General features: G+C 52.3%; 3 protein-coding genes across 3 annotated transcripts; all 3 read right to left on the minus strand.

The window, feature by feature from the left end:
• Nucleotides 1-7,215: 7,215 nt before the first annotated feature.
• Nucleotides 7,216-8,401, minus strand: A1O9_02214 (gluconate 5-dehydrogenase; the record flags this gene model as incomplete). Its single annotated transcript, XM_013407789.1, has 2 exons — nt 7,216-7,883; nt 7,948-8,401. 2 exons carry the CDS (start codon nt 8,399-8,401, stop codon nt 7,216-7,218), a joined length of 1,122 nt encoding a protein of 373 aa, XP_013263243.1.
• Nucleotides 8,402-11,032: 2,631 nt separating this feature from the next.
• Nucleotides 11,033-11,665, minus strand: A1O9_02215 (uncharacterized protein; the record flags this gene model as incomplete). The annotated part of the gene is made up of 2 exons (XM_013407790.1): nt 11,033-11,398; nt 11,456-11,665. The coding sequence occupies 2 exons, from the start codon at nt 11,663-11,665 to the stop codon at nt 11,033-11,035; spliced, it is 576 nt and encodes a 191-aa protein (XP_013263244.1).
• A 1,389-nt stretch (nt 11,666-13,054) lies between these two features.
• A1O9_02216 (uncharacterized protein) lies at nt 13,055-14,871 on the minus strand (the record flags this gene model as incomplete). Its single annotated transcript, XM_013407791.1, has 3 exons — nt 13,055-13,932; nt 13,983-14,777; nt 14,862-14,871. The coding sequence occupies 3 exons, from the start codon at nt 14,869-14,871 to the stop codon at nt 13,055-13,057; spliced, it is 1,683 nt and encodes a 560-aa protein (XP_013263245.1).
• Between the last annotated feature and the right edge of the window lie 699 nt (nt 14,872-15,570).

Raw genomic sequence — 15,570 nt, forward strand, 5'->3', positions numbered from 1 at the left:
GGCGTGGAGGCGATATGGTCTTTGATTCAATCCTCCTAGCCTCGTCCTGTCGCTGGGACGGAGTATGATAATTCGATTTCGGCTGCATGGAAAAGTTTTCTCCAAGACCCAGCGTATCACGTGCTATTGAACATGCCAAGAATTACTCACCGCCCCGTCTGCCCCTCCCACACGCGTCCGGGAGACGCGTCAAACTCATCCACAGCCTGAGCGTGTTTAAAATATTGCTGCTCCAGTGCGCTATGTCGACACATGGCCCTTCCACCAACCATCCCATGCGTAGAACCGTAGAACTCCAGAACGCCAGCAAATCCATTTCTCCTAATAATTGCTTGGATCTCTGCCTAGGTACATAGCACTGTGTGGTCAATTCAAATTTGGGACCGACTATTTGGAATAGCCCGATGATGACTGTGCCTGCTGTTAGCTTCAGTACGTGAATGTCTTCCAGCAAGTGCTATGGACTGCTTCGTCTAAGCCTTATCTGCAGCCATACTTTATTCCAGCACCAACCTAAACAGCCTGCCTCATAGATAAATGAATTCTCTGATAGGCGAGTCTGCCTGGGGAGCAACCGCACCATGTCATATAGTCAATGAACTCCTCGCCTCGCCGATTGAGTACTGAATCACTTGAGCCGAGAAGAAAATAATTAGTCATCCCAATCAGCTCTTCTCCCCCATCAGAGAATAAACTAGTAGCCAAGAGAGAACATGGCCATGGTACAGGTACTAGTCAGTTCGATTGTTGAAATGGATCCAAACCAGAAACTGAACGCGTGCAGAACAAGCCATCGATTCCAAGCGGAAAACTGACTGATAGCGGTGTCAGTGGCTGAGGGAGTGGGAACCTCGCGATGTTGTAGCGAAGAGATTCGAAGCATACTAGACAAAGGATAAAGACAGACTGTCAACAGCTCCATTACCTAATTATGTGGTTTCCGTTCGGCTCGTGTGATCAAGACGTATGAGAGGTCTCACCAGCCTAACGCCAATCCTGGATATCGCGTGGTGATATTTCGTTCTGCCACCAGTGTGCTTCGCTCAAAACAAAACATATGTATGGGTAGGTAATAATGTACAAATGGATCGGCCGTCTCTTCGTTATTTCATGTCGTAGTACAGGTGAGAGCAAGGTTGCGACTTGGACGTCAAGCAAGCCTGACTTAGATAAGAGCGACATCAGAACAATGGCTCGGGGCTCGAAGATGACAGGTCCTCCGGTTGATCGCTCGCAATCACCCTCGGCTGTCGAGTAATCTGAACACCTCCTGCTTTAGTCACCCCGTCTCGACGACCCATTGACAGAAGCTCCTCCTCTTTTGATTTTTCCTTGGCTCGTGGTTTAGAAGCATCCTCGGGCAGAGACGATGGTCCAAGATCTTGACTTCCTGTTTGCTCCCTCTTGTGCTGGATCAGGAGACTGAGCTGACTCTTGGTTCGAGGAAGTTTCATCTGCAATTTATCGTCGTCATCGTCGTCAGCCTCATCACTGTCGCTGTCACTATCATCGTCACTATCTTCTCTGCGATTGCTGTGTTCTTGTTGACGTTGCCCAGAGCCTTTGGAAGTTGACTTCGTGTGAGACCGGTCACCTCGCTCATCATCCAGGGGAGGTAGGATCTCCTTTTCTTTGCCCTTGCCAACATCTTCTGGCCTCTCGTCGGCGAACCGGACAGAACTTACGCTTTTCCTCACTCTTTCAAGCCCTGCAAGGTTTGTGACACTCGACAATTTTTTTTGATTCTCCACGAACTTGACCCTGAAGCTAGGGTCGACTAAGTTACCGATTACAGGTTGAGGGGCTGTGGTTGCCAGTCTACGATTTTCGGTGGTTGAATCGACACTTTGCCATGAGGATGCGGAAGGAAGAGCGAAGGGAGCCCCAGTAGTGGTCGCTATGGTCATGGATTAATATCTTGTCAGCAACGGAGAAATTGACGATCCAGACTTACAAGGCGTCATAAGGAGGCTCGATGATACACCTCCTTGGGGTGGCTTGGCCAAGCTTGCACTGCCGGTTTCTTTAGGCGCTTGACTAGATCCCGCCCTCTCCGGGCTCTCTTTAGGGGACTTCGGTGGGTTGTTGATGCCGGGCGACTTGGGCGTACTGGACTTTCGCCGGGGCAAATGAGGCCTCGTCCTTGACTTGCCAGCAGCGGCAAGGACGGGCAGTCGCGGTCGACCATTGCTAGCAGATCTAGTTAGGGAAGGCCGAGAGCTTGACTCGGACGTTGCGTTTGACGTTGAACCTGAAGTGTCATCAATCTGCTGAACAGCCGCTGGGGTGTTAGTCGATGACTGACGACGGCGTTGTTGTTCCCTAGAAGTCGCAGCAAGAGGGAATCGAAAGTCTTGCAGGGAAGATTTTGGTCCTTGAGTTGTCCCAGTTGCAGTGGATGGTACTGGTGATTCAACTGCCCGCTGGTGTGCCTCGTGGAAAGCCTAATCGATATCAGCGTAATGATGGGAAGGAGACGAACAGCGTCCCTCACCAGATGAGATGGAAGCGGTGGAAGTGGAATGCGATGGCCTATAGGGTCCAGCTCGAACTCTTGACCTGTTCGGCGCAAGAGCCTCATCAAGGTGGCACTGCTAATGGATCTCGCAAGCCTAGGGCAGGTCCAAACTCTCCAAAAGAGATTGCGAGCCCTCACACTCGCACTGTCATGAGAGGCATCACTTTGGATTGCGTAGACTGCAGCCGTGGTCAATCGCCATCATCAGGCTGTAAAAAGCATGGAAGACTAACCTCTCCAAAATCGGCGAAGGATCTGTTGATTGTCAAGATCAGTCGTGGACTCCCCGAAAGCATTTTGTTCTATTGTTGCAGGGCTGATAAGACCTCGAGGCAGGATGGCGGTCATGGCATGCGATGTTCAACGATTGTCCCCTTTAGCTCCACAAAACCAACTGTCAACCACAGGGCACGAAGCGGAGCAGCACATATCCTTTGACGAGGGATGTTAATTGCGACAGAGAGAGGTGGCCATGGAGCAAGGGACAACAAATGGGGGATTGAAGAAGGGTGACAGAAGCGTAGGAGCCTGCTGCCAGCAGAGCAGGCAAGACTTGCTGGCGGAAGTTGGTTGAGCAAAGGTCGGTGTGAAAGGGACGACCGATATTTGATTTGAGCAGAGTGGACCTTTTTTCCTTCTGTAAGAAAAGAGAATTGAGCTGGTTGGTGGTGTGGTCCGTCGAAAGCGTGGCGCACCGTGTCAGGAGGGCAATGGGGCAACTGGCAATTGGCAACCGAAGCTGGGAACCCTGAATCTTGGACGGACGCCAGAATCGGAGTTTGGCACAGAATTGGATTTGGACTTGGACTTGAATTTGAATTTGGAGTCTCTGTTGGTCGGTAAGGCACAGTCAGAAGGAAAGAATAGGATTGTGAGCCCCGGAAGCTAAAAAGACGGGAGCCAGTCACGACTTCAGTTGTCGGTCCGGACTGGTGGGCGTGCCATGGAGTCGGAAGCTGGCTCAGTGGTACGAGTACCTATCCCTATCCCTATGTAGATGTGGAAACCAGGAATAGAAAGTGAGCAGATTGACTCAGATCTGGTGAGCCCGTTTTGGCGGAAGGCTGACTGATGGAGAGGGCGGGCAAGAAAGTGAGGTCGATGGCTGAGTGGCAGGAGGGAGGCAGCGGCAACTGGGGCTCTGTGAGGGTGATTTTGGGTCTAATGTCTGAATGGACGGTGGGAGAGGAAGGGGCAAAGCTGTCAGAATAGAGAAGGGATGCCAAAGTGGAGAGGGGCTATGATGGGATGGGAAATACCTTGGGTCTTATGGATAGATCGGGAGGAGAGTCAAGAGCTGGCAGGTTATGGTTGGAAAGCTTTGGGTGGACATGCCAGGGCGGTCCAGGGCGGTCCAGGGCGGTGCTCGTCTCCGTTGGACGTCAGACGACCAAGACTGAGGAGGAGAGGGCGCAAAGGATAGTACCGCAAGGAAGAGGAAGAGGAAGAGAAGGGAAGAAGAAGTGGATATTGCAAATCCAGACTAGAGCGAGGGCGACGCCGCAAGTGGAGGAAGAGCTGTACCAAGAGCCAGACCTTGATGCAGGAACACGGTTAGGCCGCAGCAAACGACGACACTTACTCCGGGAACTAGACCAAGCACTACAACATTATGTAGGTAGGTTACTAGCAGCCGAGGGGGCAGACACTCTGGTCAGGCGACGACCTCGACCTCGACCAGGACCACGGCCAGAGACCCGAGGATCAACGGGCGGATGGAGGTGAAGGGGAGGGGGAGAGACCGGATTGAGACGAATACCCATCTGGACCCGGTCGCTATACGGATACCGCGTCAATGGAGGGACCCACGGATGCGTGTTGCTTGTCGGTAGCAGTACCCAGTACCTCGTACATAGGAGTAGTCATGGGAACATTGTTGGGCAGTAATGAAAAAACGGGGAGGGAAGCTGGGATGGGAAATAGGAAACAGGTGAACGGGGCCGGCAAAAGCGAAAGCCTGCGGCAGGCGTCTTCAAGCGAGCAAGTCATGATAGCGAAGACGATGGTGGCTAAGCATCATGGCAATTACTGGACTGGACTGGGTCGGGCTTCTGACGTGATAGTTGGTGGACCAGGAAAAGTAGGACAGGTGTGAATGAATGAATGAATGAATGAGTTCGGATACAGCATGGCGTTTGTGGTGTTGCAGAGGAGAGTGGCGACAAGATCACCCTGGCCCTGACCGGCAGGTAATACTCAGTGCACAACACCCAACTCCGAGCACATAGCCAGCACCAAGGCGAAGGGATTCCTGGTCACAGAATCGCATGGTGCGTTGGTAGCAAAGGTTGGCACAAGCTCGTCGTACCTCGGAGTCGTACCTGAAGCTCACCGCCTGATGCGTCAAAGATCGTCGCAAGCGGTGACCGGGGCCAGGGTGCTAGGCACATCTGGGCGAGAGGGTGGGTGGGAACAGGGCGCCAGAAAAGTCCAGAACACAAGCATGCAAAGCCCAGTCTCGCGATCACGCTCGGGGCCATCGAACGGTCACAGGCGGCCGACCCCTGGCACGACGGACCTACTGTAGGGGAGTACAGCTACCTGAACCCAGAGGTGATGTTAGGCGCCTCACTGCCTGCTGACGTGCCTGGGTGCCTGTACTGTGGTCTGTCGGGGTACGGGGTGCTCGGTGCCTCGGGGCTACAGCGAAACCCATACTCGCGGCCGGGAGCAACAGAGAGCAGAGAGCAGAGCACCGAGTGCCATTCCTCGTAGGCAGCAAGTCTCAGTCACGACTCACCAGGCTTCTTCATATCGCTGTTACTTGTAGTCCATAGACAGGACAGCACAATCCTCCACCAGGTGCCCTCTACCAACTCGTATACAATTCGATATACAATTTGATGTTGCATTCCGCCCGCCCAGCCTTTAGGCCGTGAATCTGTGTCCCTTCGTTTCGAGAGCACATCCTCCCTGTCATTCATAGCCGAACCACACTTGGTTCTTCCATTCAGCCACACACCTGTGCCATCCCACATTCTGCTTGCAACCGCTACCGCTACCGACCTTTAACACTACTACCGCTTGCCCGTCACCCACGGTGCCGGGTCGACTCAACGAACCATCTAGGTCTGTCGTACTACATGCACTTCAACTTCCGTTCCGAGCGATATCGCGGCCAACTCCGCGACCTTATCTGTGTGCATGACCTCCCCCCCGAAGTCCGATGGTTATGCATCTATTCTACCAACCCTCCATTAACAGGAGCACTCCCAAGAACACATCATATCCTCATCGGCTTCCAGGGCTCCAGGCAGGTCTTGCCATGTTGGCCTCCCGGAAACTGCCGTCGGGAGATGCTCGTCGACGCTCAGCCAATGCCACGCTCCTCTTTCCTTGTTCGTCTCCACCGACCCTTGTTGCTATACCAATACTCCGTACAACCCACCAACTACCTAAGTAGTAATTCTTGCCACCCCAGGCCAGAGCCGGAGGTCCAGTGGCTGCAGTTCCGGCCGCTGCCTGCTTGAACACTCTAGTTTGGCAGTGGGCCCCACCAATGTATCAAGTTGCAGATCTGCACGTGGCAACCCACCGGATAGACGCTGAAGCGCTCGAGACTAAGGTTGGAGGGCCCCTGTTCTCATTCCTCCTGAAGTAGCAACCAGATAGGCCTGGACCCGTGCGTACTTGGTATGCATTGTCTAGACCGTTGCTCTCCGTGTTTGTTAGGCTTGTCGTCAGGTATTCGGTCAATACTTCACAGCGCCAACCACCAAGGCAAGGAAAGATCCCCTGCCTAAAGTATTGAAGATCTTCAGACACCTCTTGCACACCCAAAGCGTGCGGAACCTCTACAGTTCGCAAACTCACGCCCTCAACTCCCGTCATGGCATTGCCAGCGTCCACAGACAGTGGACACGTAATGACTATTGGCAACAGAAACAATTCCCCGATCACTAAACGCACGACAGACATGTGCGACCCTTGGTGCGTGGGATCTGGATATGCAACTATTGGTCCTCCTGGGGGGTTCTGGGTTGCCTGAATGCACGCTATTCTTGATGCAATCCCATGGCGCTGGGTGGTAAGCATGATCACAACGTCTCCCGCGTCGTCGGCATGATTGAACCGGTCCACTCTGCAACACCCTATCATATACTCTAACCCGACGGAAATTATAATGGCCGAGTCCTGCTGCAGCCCATGATCCCCCCGGACTCGCCTAACCTTTGAGTTGATTTGCAGACTGCCCAACCTGGACTCAATCCATATACTATTAATTAATTGGCAACAGCCATTATACTAGGGCCCAAGATTATTGGCTGTGTCTACTCTCTGTTGCACCATCGCCTTACGAGTATGTTTATTGACCCTCAAAGTGCTCGATTCGACACACCTACACTACCTAAGACGCCGCTCCTCGGGGTGACTGTGCCAATGCAATGGCCCAGATGTTGAAATGAGTTCAAGCAGATTGACCGCCGTGACGTGAACATGCTCCCACAAAGAGTCAATAGTCCAGTGTCCCTGTTCCTGATTAAAGCATAGAACCGAAAACACATCGGCCTTGCTTATGTGCATGTATATCTGGGAGATTTCGGTTAGCCACAGCTCAGAGAAGCTCTCGGACAGCATGAATTTGACGACAAGACCCAAAACTCTTCCCTTGCAGGACCGTCTCTGACACCGGTTGATGTGGAGTCGTGGAATCATAATATAGTACAGGCATGAGCGCAGGGGGACAAGAGAACCACTTACCCTCCATCGACCCGAAGATCAGCTCCAGTGACATAGCGGCTCGCGTCACTAAGAAGGTATACCACCGCACCCTGCAAATCCTCCGGTGAACCCATTTTGCCGACTGGGATCAAGGAAGTCCAGGTCTTGTTGAGTTCTGGGTTATCGTCAAGAATTTTGCGAGTTAGAGCTGTCAACATATATCCTGGGGAGATACAATTGACTCGGATGTGGGCGTGCGCCCACTCTACTGCCAAACTAGCGGCAAGGTGGCGGACTGCGGCTTTGGCTGCATTATAAGGGGCTTGTGGTTGAGGGACATTGACCACCGCACCAGACATGCTTCCAATCATGACTATGCTGCCGTGAGTAATGCTGCCTCTCTCCATCAGGTGTCGAGCGACTCCAGTGGCAAAGAGGTAGGTCCCGTCAACATTTACACCCCAGAGTTTCTTGATCCGATCATACGGATATGTTTCCGCCGAGAAATTCTCGGTGAAGCCAGCAGAGGTCACTAGGTGGTCGATCTTCCCGTGCTGCGAGATGATTTCGTTAATGCAGGCCGACACACTTTCAGGGTCAGACACGTCGGAATAGTGTGCGGTCACTCTGGGCGGATCCTCGTCTGGAAAGTCCTTCTGGAACAGGCGAATGATTTCAGCGGCTTGTTTTTCACCTTCCTCCTCTGTTCGGGAGACTTCGTGTCAGCATGACTCCGGACATGGACGACAAAACAGGCGGGCACGCACTATTCAAATCCACGATCGCCAAATCAGCTCCAGAGTTCACTAGAGCCTGTCCCATGACAAGACCCAGCCCTCTTGCACCCCCAGTGACGACAGCGGTCCGGCCCTCGAGGGAAAATGTCGGCAGTGTCCTCACATTCTGCACTCCTCCAAAGCCCCGCAGCGGGCGCTCGTGTCTGTCAAATTCCTTCTCATCCTCTGGGTATTCGACGATGATCTCGCGATCCGTTCGTGATGCGGAGCCTTCGTGGGGGCCTGCACTTGTCCCTGTCGCTTCCGTACTCGACTTGTGGTAAGGGTCGGATTTGTCATTCAAGAGGGATGTGATGCGGAGAGAGCGAGCCGGACTCGTGGAGAAAGCACGAAGGCCAGGCTTAACTGCCACGGCAGGTCGGGAGACTCGAGTTGATGTCGTTGCCAGTCGGCGGAGTAAATTCAGTGAACTTTGAGTATTCATTTTCACCTAGCTCTTCTGCCTGCGGGCACCTTCGGTATGTTCTGCTCCTGCACTGTCGACTCAGGTGGACCGGTTAGAGAACAATCAAACGGACACCTGGGCAGCCAACGAGCGCTCGCAAAAGGGATTGCTATCCACTGACCTGTGCGAGCACTGTTTCGAGGAAGAGAGGTAAAATACAGAACTGCGTTACAAGCGAGACAACCGCGACGAGTCTCACAACCTGGAGCGGAGATGAGGTGAGAACTGTTTGGGTCTCCCACGGACTCCTCCACACGAACTGGATGACAAACGTAAAATGCTATGCAAAGAGCTTTGTGGTCTGTGAAGTAATACCAGCGGGCTGTGGCTGTCTTGGGCTGTGTCAATACTCAAAAGTAGCCAGAAATCAATCAATCATTGAACAACGACCGGCTCGAACGAAGCTCCCATTGAAATTCAGACCACATTTCACCAGCTTGTCTAAACGTGGGAGAGAAATTGTTGACGCGAAGACGTCAGAGTGGGGACCTACCTGGTGAGGGGCTCGAGTGGCCCCATCCACCCCCTGAGAGAGGGGACATGGTGCCCCGTAGTGGCTACTTAGGGGTGCCTTGGTAGGGTGGTGTCCCTCCTGGGCCCCCAGCAAGGCGTACCCATTCGCCTATAAGGTACAGGTACACAGCACACCAGGCAAATCACCGTAGCTCATTACTCGAAAGAGCCATGTTGAGCCGGATCTGCGTCTTGCTACGTACTCGCCAGCCACTGACAGGTTCTCGTAAATGCTGGTAGGGTATTGTGGGCATTCCCATCGTCTCCGCGTGTGACAAGACCACCGAGAACAGGGCATTGTGATGTACTGTAAATTCGACCGACTCACACGTTCAAAGAGGTCCTCGTGCAACCAACGCATCGATCCAAGCCAAGCCATGCCGTCCAGGAAAGTCTTGCACCCACGATCTCGAGGCGGTGACTAGGGGCCATGCGTTGCACGATAATTAGCTGATGATTCTCATTATGGACTTACCCGCACTCCCGGTTTACATACGAGCGCTGCACGCCGGTCGGTACGAAGTCGCAAAGGGTAATCTCAGGCTGTCAGTTCCCAAACCCATTTTAATGTTACATTAGTACGGAGATAGTACGGAGTCCTTGTGTATCTACTCGTAGCTAAACTTCGGGTCCTCTATCTAACGTCGAAAGCGTCCAACAGGGTCCATGCGGCTCTATTCACGGGTTCCCGGGTCTGTGGAGGAGGTACTTCCTACTTCCTACTGCTTTACGTTCGTGGGCTTCGGTAACAGATAGTGCCTCACGTAGTGGTAGTGGTAGTCCCGAAACGCAACAACGCATCCCACGTCTCAAACCTAACCATTCGACACACCGACTCATCTGTCTGTCTGATGATCGATCCGTCGTACCTGGTACGACGGACACCGTAGGAGTCAACCGACACAACGCCAACCGCCTCGCCTCGCCTCGCCTCGCCTCGACCTACCTCGACCTACCTCGCAAACAAACCGAGGTTTTGTGGGCAGGGCGGAAGGGTGACCCAGAGGGGGGGGAGGGGGTTCGAGGCTAGGCTACTGTAAAGCCCAAGCCCAAGCCCAAGCTTCCCCCGGGGGCAGAAAGAAAACTCCGTATTGACGGTCAGGTTCTCGCTCGAGCGCTTCTGTGAAAGATCTTCCCTCTCCTTCGCGCTCTAGAAGAGAGACTGTCCGTGCACAAGCACTCCACAAGTACTCGAGGTGAGGCGGTGTTGATGTGGCCCCAATCAACTCAGTTGCACGTCAATATAGCCTAGCCTACCGGGGGGAGCCCAGTGGGCGTGAGGGGCCTCGCTTCATGGCGGGGAAGAACAATATCAACACAATACCAATATCAATGGCTACCGGATCCTTCAGGTGCTCAACGACTACCCACATACCCTGTACGCGTTCCGAGCGAGGTCTCCGCCTCCCTGAACAGCCCTGGCTGCTAGGAATGGGCCACGGTACTATAGCGGGGCACAAGTACGTAACAAGTCATTCAAGGCCCTCAACGATACTTCGAAGCCGCGGACCTACTGTAAAGGTATGTATGTGTGCACGTACTTCAGGTAGGCGGTTTTGGAAGCACCAAATCTGACAAAAACTGGCGACTGGTGATTGGCCCTCTGCCTACCTACCTGCTAAGTCCAGTCGCCACGGATCACTTACCTACCACAGTGAGAAGGAGTATCAGTTTGGACTGTTCGGTACCTATGCACGCATGCTGAGACTTCAGGGAAACGCATCATGAGGACAGAAAAACCCAAGTCTCAAGTCTTAGCATAGCTACCTGACTTGAAGGGATATTGTTCTCCAAGCCAAAATGCGACGTTTATTGAGGTACTATATGGACACATAAATAACCTGCTCGGAGGGATCTTCGTGCTCGACTCGCTTGCTCGCTGGCTGGCTGACTGGGATTCGGATGGCTTGTTTCTGCGGTCGACGACATGGCCTTGTCAATCGGGTAGTACCGCGGTAGGTGAATTCTGAAAGATGGAAAGACTCAAGGCAAAACATCGCCTTGGTGTTTGTGCTTTGACATGACATATGTACATGACCGCTTAATATGGTGGAGATGGAGCCAGTCACGGCGCAGTCATTGCATGATTTTAGCATTTCAACTCGTGGCGCTGGGGGCTCGGGCGACTCTTCGCTCACCTCCGGCCTTTTTGCGGCCGTATATTTGAAACTTGCGCGCCCGACAGAAGGCGAATGTCGACCAGACCGCGCTAGCGAACCAGAGCCCCAGGTTGATGAGGTCAAATATTACGGCGATCTTCATGTATTGAATGTCCTCGTCCATCTCGACCCGCTCGGGCATATACATCGACCCGAAGATGCCAGTCAGGGCGGCGAAGAGAATGACGAGGACCCAATCCCACGCAAAACAGACGGCGACGGTGCCAAAGTGGAGGAACCCTGCGGCGCACATGAACGTGATGGCGCTCGCGGCGGCAACGGAGCCGACGACGACGGCGTACACCTGCAGGGTGAAGATTAGTCGGATAAACTCTGGCGCGATAGACTCGGCTTCACGTACCCATTTTCCATCAGCGTATACGTCCACCTTGACGGCGCGGTTGAGGTACTTGCCGTACATGCCGACGACGACGAGACCGGCAACCAATTGGAGCAGGCGTAAGATGAAATGGAATATTGTCGTACCCTTCCAAATCTTGGCTTGGCTCTTTGCTCGAGCCCAAAGAGCGCCTTTGCGGTTGACGAGGTTCCTAACGCGAGCGGGCTTCATGTTTTCTGTCTTTCGAGAGCTGGGTAATTAGCTTGTTGTTGGTGTTGGTGAACAGGGGGTTTCAACTCTGGGGAATATCTGGGGAATACTTGGAGAGGGAGTTTTGCGACGTATTGTGCTTCTGAGTAAAGTGTTTGAAGAAATGGTAGGGTATTTCAAAATGTGTACCAGTGGCAGGAAACTGTAGAATGCTAGAATGTTAGGAGGGCCTTTCGTGTGATGTTTGGACTATTCCCAATACTTGACATTCCACTACTAGATAAAGAATGCTTAGTTGTGGTTGTTCGGTTTTAAAGCGGTTGTGTCCCTTTGTTCTCTTCCCTGACAACGGGATTATAGTGACAAGGATGAAAGACCCCGTCTTTGGTTTGAAGGAATTGACCGGGCACTGTTTGTGACGGTGAGCTGGGATTGTGTGTCAAGATTTCGAAAATTGGACCTCTATGATGGTGACTGCAGCTGGTGACAGACAGATGCAAGTGTCGCTATGCAGGTGGCCATATGCTCATGTAGTCAGGTAGCGATCAGTAGCGATGATCAGTCATGAGAGGGAGAGCAAACGACAGTGTTATATCACCAAGAGCGCAGAGACTCAAACAAAAGAATGTACCCGTTTCGACCCACCACCGATAGATAACCTGGAATCCTAAGGTCGACGTTGCTCAATCTTGGATCTAGTTCTGCTATTGTTGGCGCATTGATCAACTGCGTCATCCATGAGCCATTGCAGCCATTGACTGGCACTCAAGCCACGCGTGCCTTGTAGCTTTGGCAGATCGACCCCGCAAAAAGGCATTGATAGGCTTCGTTTGTGCTGCTGGCAGTTGGTGGGAGGCGGAGTCTCAGCCACCTTGACACCTTTCTCTAACGGCGTCCCTGGGCTTGCATCTGTCCATTGGGACTCGTGACGCGGGACAAGCCTGTTTTAGACAGAACAGGCCGGGATCCCTGTCTTAGCCGTTGTCGAGCCCAACCACACGTGACATATTACTAACAACCAACAGCCGCCCCATATGACCACTATACCACATGCTTCAAAGTTAAAAGGGACATAAACGACTGAGTACTCCATTAGTCCTCGGTACTCTGGTGACTTGGTTTCGTATATATTTATCTATCTCGCCAAGGCGATCCGGGGATTCAAGACACCTGAGTAGCCAAGGCATATGGTACCCGGTCCAAGGTTGTCAGAGAGGAGTATGTGCAAGGCTATGGTAAAGGGCTGATCAAGGGAATTAAGTACACATAAACAAAAGGACAACCGCAGGATGAACAAACGACCAAAATACAGACGCCAGTGCAATGCCAAACCAAAGACACAAACAGATAGAGAAAGACAGAGCCAGACGAGAAACTGAGGGATGCATGGCAGCAGCGGGTTGTCCACTGTCATCGTACCGCTCCGCCTCCAGGCCCTCCGCCTGCTGTTTTGCCGGCGGTGGTATTGTAAGTGCCTGGCATCGGCTGCTGCTTTCCAGATGTTTGTGTAGGTGGAGCAGGCATCGGGATCGGGTCGTCGTCATAACCATAGTCCAACTCATCATCTCCCAACTGATCCATATATTGACTGTCGTGCGCTGGTTGATGAACTGGAGCCGCTTGTGTTGCGGCCTTGGTGGCATTCTTGCTCTGCTTCTTGCCCTTTCTTCCCTTCAACTTAGCTTTCTCTAGCAATCTCCTTTTTTCTGCCAGTCGACGACGTTCCTTCCGATCCTTGATTTCATACTGTCGAATCAAAGCATGTGGTGGCTGACCAAAAATACTTTCATATTCGCAGAACTCACAAATCCAGATGTCTTCGGGGGCTGGAGGGTGTTGAAGATTGTTGTACTCCTGCTGAAGCTTCCTTTGCCGAGCTGCAAGAGCATACACATCCCCTCTTCGCCTTCGAGGCTTCTTGCCTTGCGCATTACTGTTGCCTGCCGCGGGAGCTGCTGTGCCGGCTTGCTGTCCACTCTGAGAAGCAATATTGGGACCCGTTTGGGTGGTTTGTGTCGAGTGCTTTTGATTGGCGACAGTTTGTGAAGTGTGTGCAAGATTGTTGGCTCGCTGATTATATCCTGGCGAATAGAGACTTTGTTCGGGGAAGGTAACTCCCTTTGCCTCGGTCTCACAAGTAAAGGTGAATTGTGAGTTCGTAGGGGCAGGTTTGGCTTGTTGATCCAACACCCCGACATTCTCCTGACCTTTGCTTAGAGGTTTGCGGAGAAGGGCTGTGGCATTGGCGATGGCGGCAGAAATGATCCCTTGGTCTTTCGATTCTTCAGCTGTCTTTGTCAGTCTTGATCGATTCCATTTGTAGCAAAGCGTGACCTACCCCTGGCATTGGTGCTCATGTTCTGGTCATACTTAGACGATCCAGTGCGAACATTCGTGCCATTAACTGATACGCCCAAGGGATTTCGACCTGGTAGTTTTCTACTGTTCCGGCCCCTGCCAGCGCCTTGTACACCGAGGCCAGAAGCACTCCCAGAGTGAGTTGAGGCATAATATGCATCATCAGATGCTCCGTTCTTCCCTCCGTTGATGCCCAAGTGTGCAAGGTCGTTTGTTAAAGATGAGTGATGCAAGCTCAGACTTCCAGATGTCGGGATTTTCCGTTTCTTTTTATTGTTCGTGTTTTCAAAGGCTTCGTAGCCATCTGGACCAGACCCAGCATTTTTAGTGCCATACTTTGTCGCTCTTGAAGATCTGGGAGAATTTGGAGAACTGCGATATGAGGTTGAGTGGCGAACAGGACCCAACGAGTCATCACCAGAGTCTAGTTCGTCATCATCTTCATCATGATGGCAGTGATGGTGGTGATGGTGATGGTGGTGGTGCGGGCAATGGTCATGGTCATGATCGTCATCGTAGTGGTCATGGTGGTGGTCATGGTCGTAGCCATCGCTGTGGTTTGACAGTATCACCTTACTCTGATTCATAAACTCGCCGTTCTCACCATAGTGTGTGTAAGTGGGGAGGCTTGTCGAAGGCAGGGTTGGAGGATATGTAATGGCCTCCACGGCCTCTTGAGACAGACGAGATTTGAGGGATCGTCGAGGAAGAGGTCGAATAAGTCGCTCGGGGAAGACAGTGGATGGCGTGTCAGGGGACGAGAGGTACGAGCCATCTGATAGTGTAAAGTCAGACTAGCGGACATCCCAGAAGTGAAAGGAAATGGCTGAACCAGTCAAATGGTGTATAGAAAACATACTGTAAGACATCTTGACGCCCGTCCTTCTTCTAGCAAAGTAAAATGGTCCTCGTTGACTCCATCCACCTCTTGGGGGGGATTATTCTTCGAAGGTGGGTTCTGCACAAGGAGCATTGGAGTCAGTGCATGTCCCTGACGAATGAATGGTAGAGGAGGTCAAGGACCAAGAGAGGATTCATGCCGTGGATTGAAATAGAGTAAATCTCGAGATGGCGATAAAACATACCCCCGTAAATTATTCAGCAGATTGGTGTTCACGCCGATTTGCTGTCCTCGAGGTGCAGATCTGAATGGACGGCAGGAAGGGATTCCGATTCAGGGGTGTAGGGGGAATTGAAATGCAAGAGAAATACACAAATCCCAAAGGTCAAAGATGGATTGATCCTGAGCTCGAAATACAGATGCAGATGCAGACGCAGGTTGAAAGTGGCCGTGGTGGTGGTAGAACTCGGAGACTGGAGTACGTTGTAGATTCAGTTGACTGGCCGTGGCACACTGGCAGTTTCTACTACGGCCGCCAAGCCATTACGGCGACACATCTGGCCAGTATTCACATCCCTTCATGCTATACCACTGGCGCCACTACTACTGCCATTGTGCGGAGTACTAGTGACTACAAGAAGGAAAACACAATGACCAAGATCCTACATTAGGTATCTAGGTTGTACATGCACTGGGCACTGGCAGTCACAATTATGTCTCTTTTCCC

Source organism: Exophiala aquamarina (genome assembly GCF_000709125.1).
Source record: "Exophiala aquamarina CBS 119918 chromosome Unknown aczIA-supercont1.2, whole genome shotgun sequence".
In the NCBI taxonomy this organism is placed as follows: domain Eukaryota; kingdom Fungi; phylum Ascomycota; class Eurotiomycetes; order Chaetothyriales; family Herpotrichiellaceae; genus Exophiala; species Exophiala aquamarina.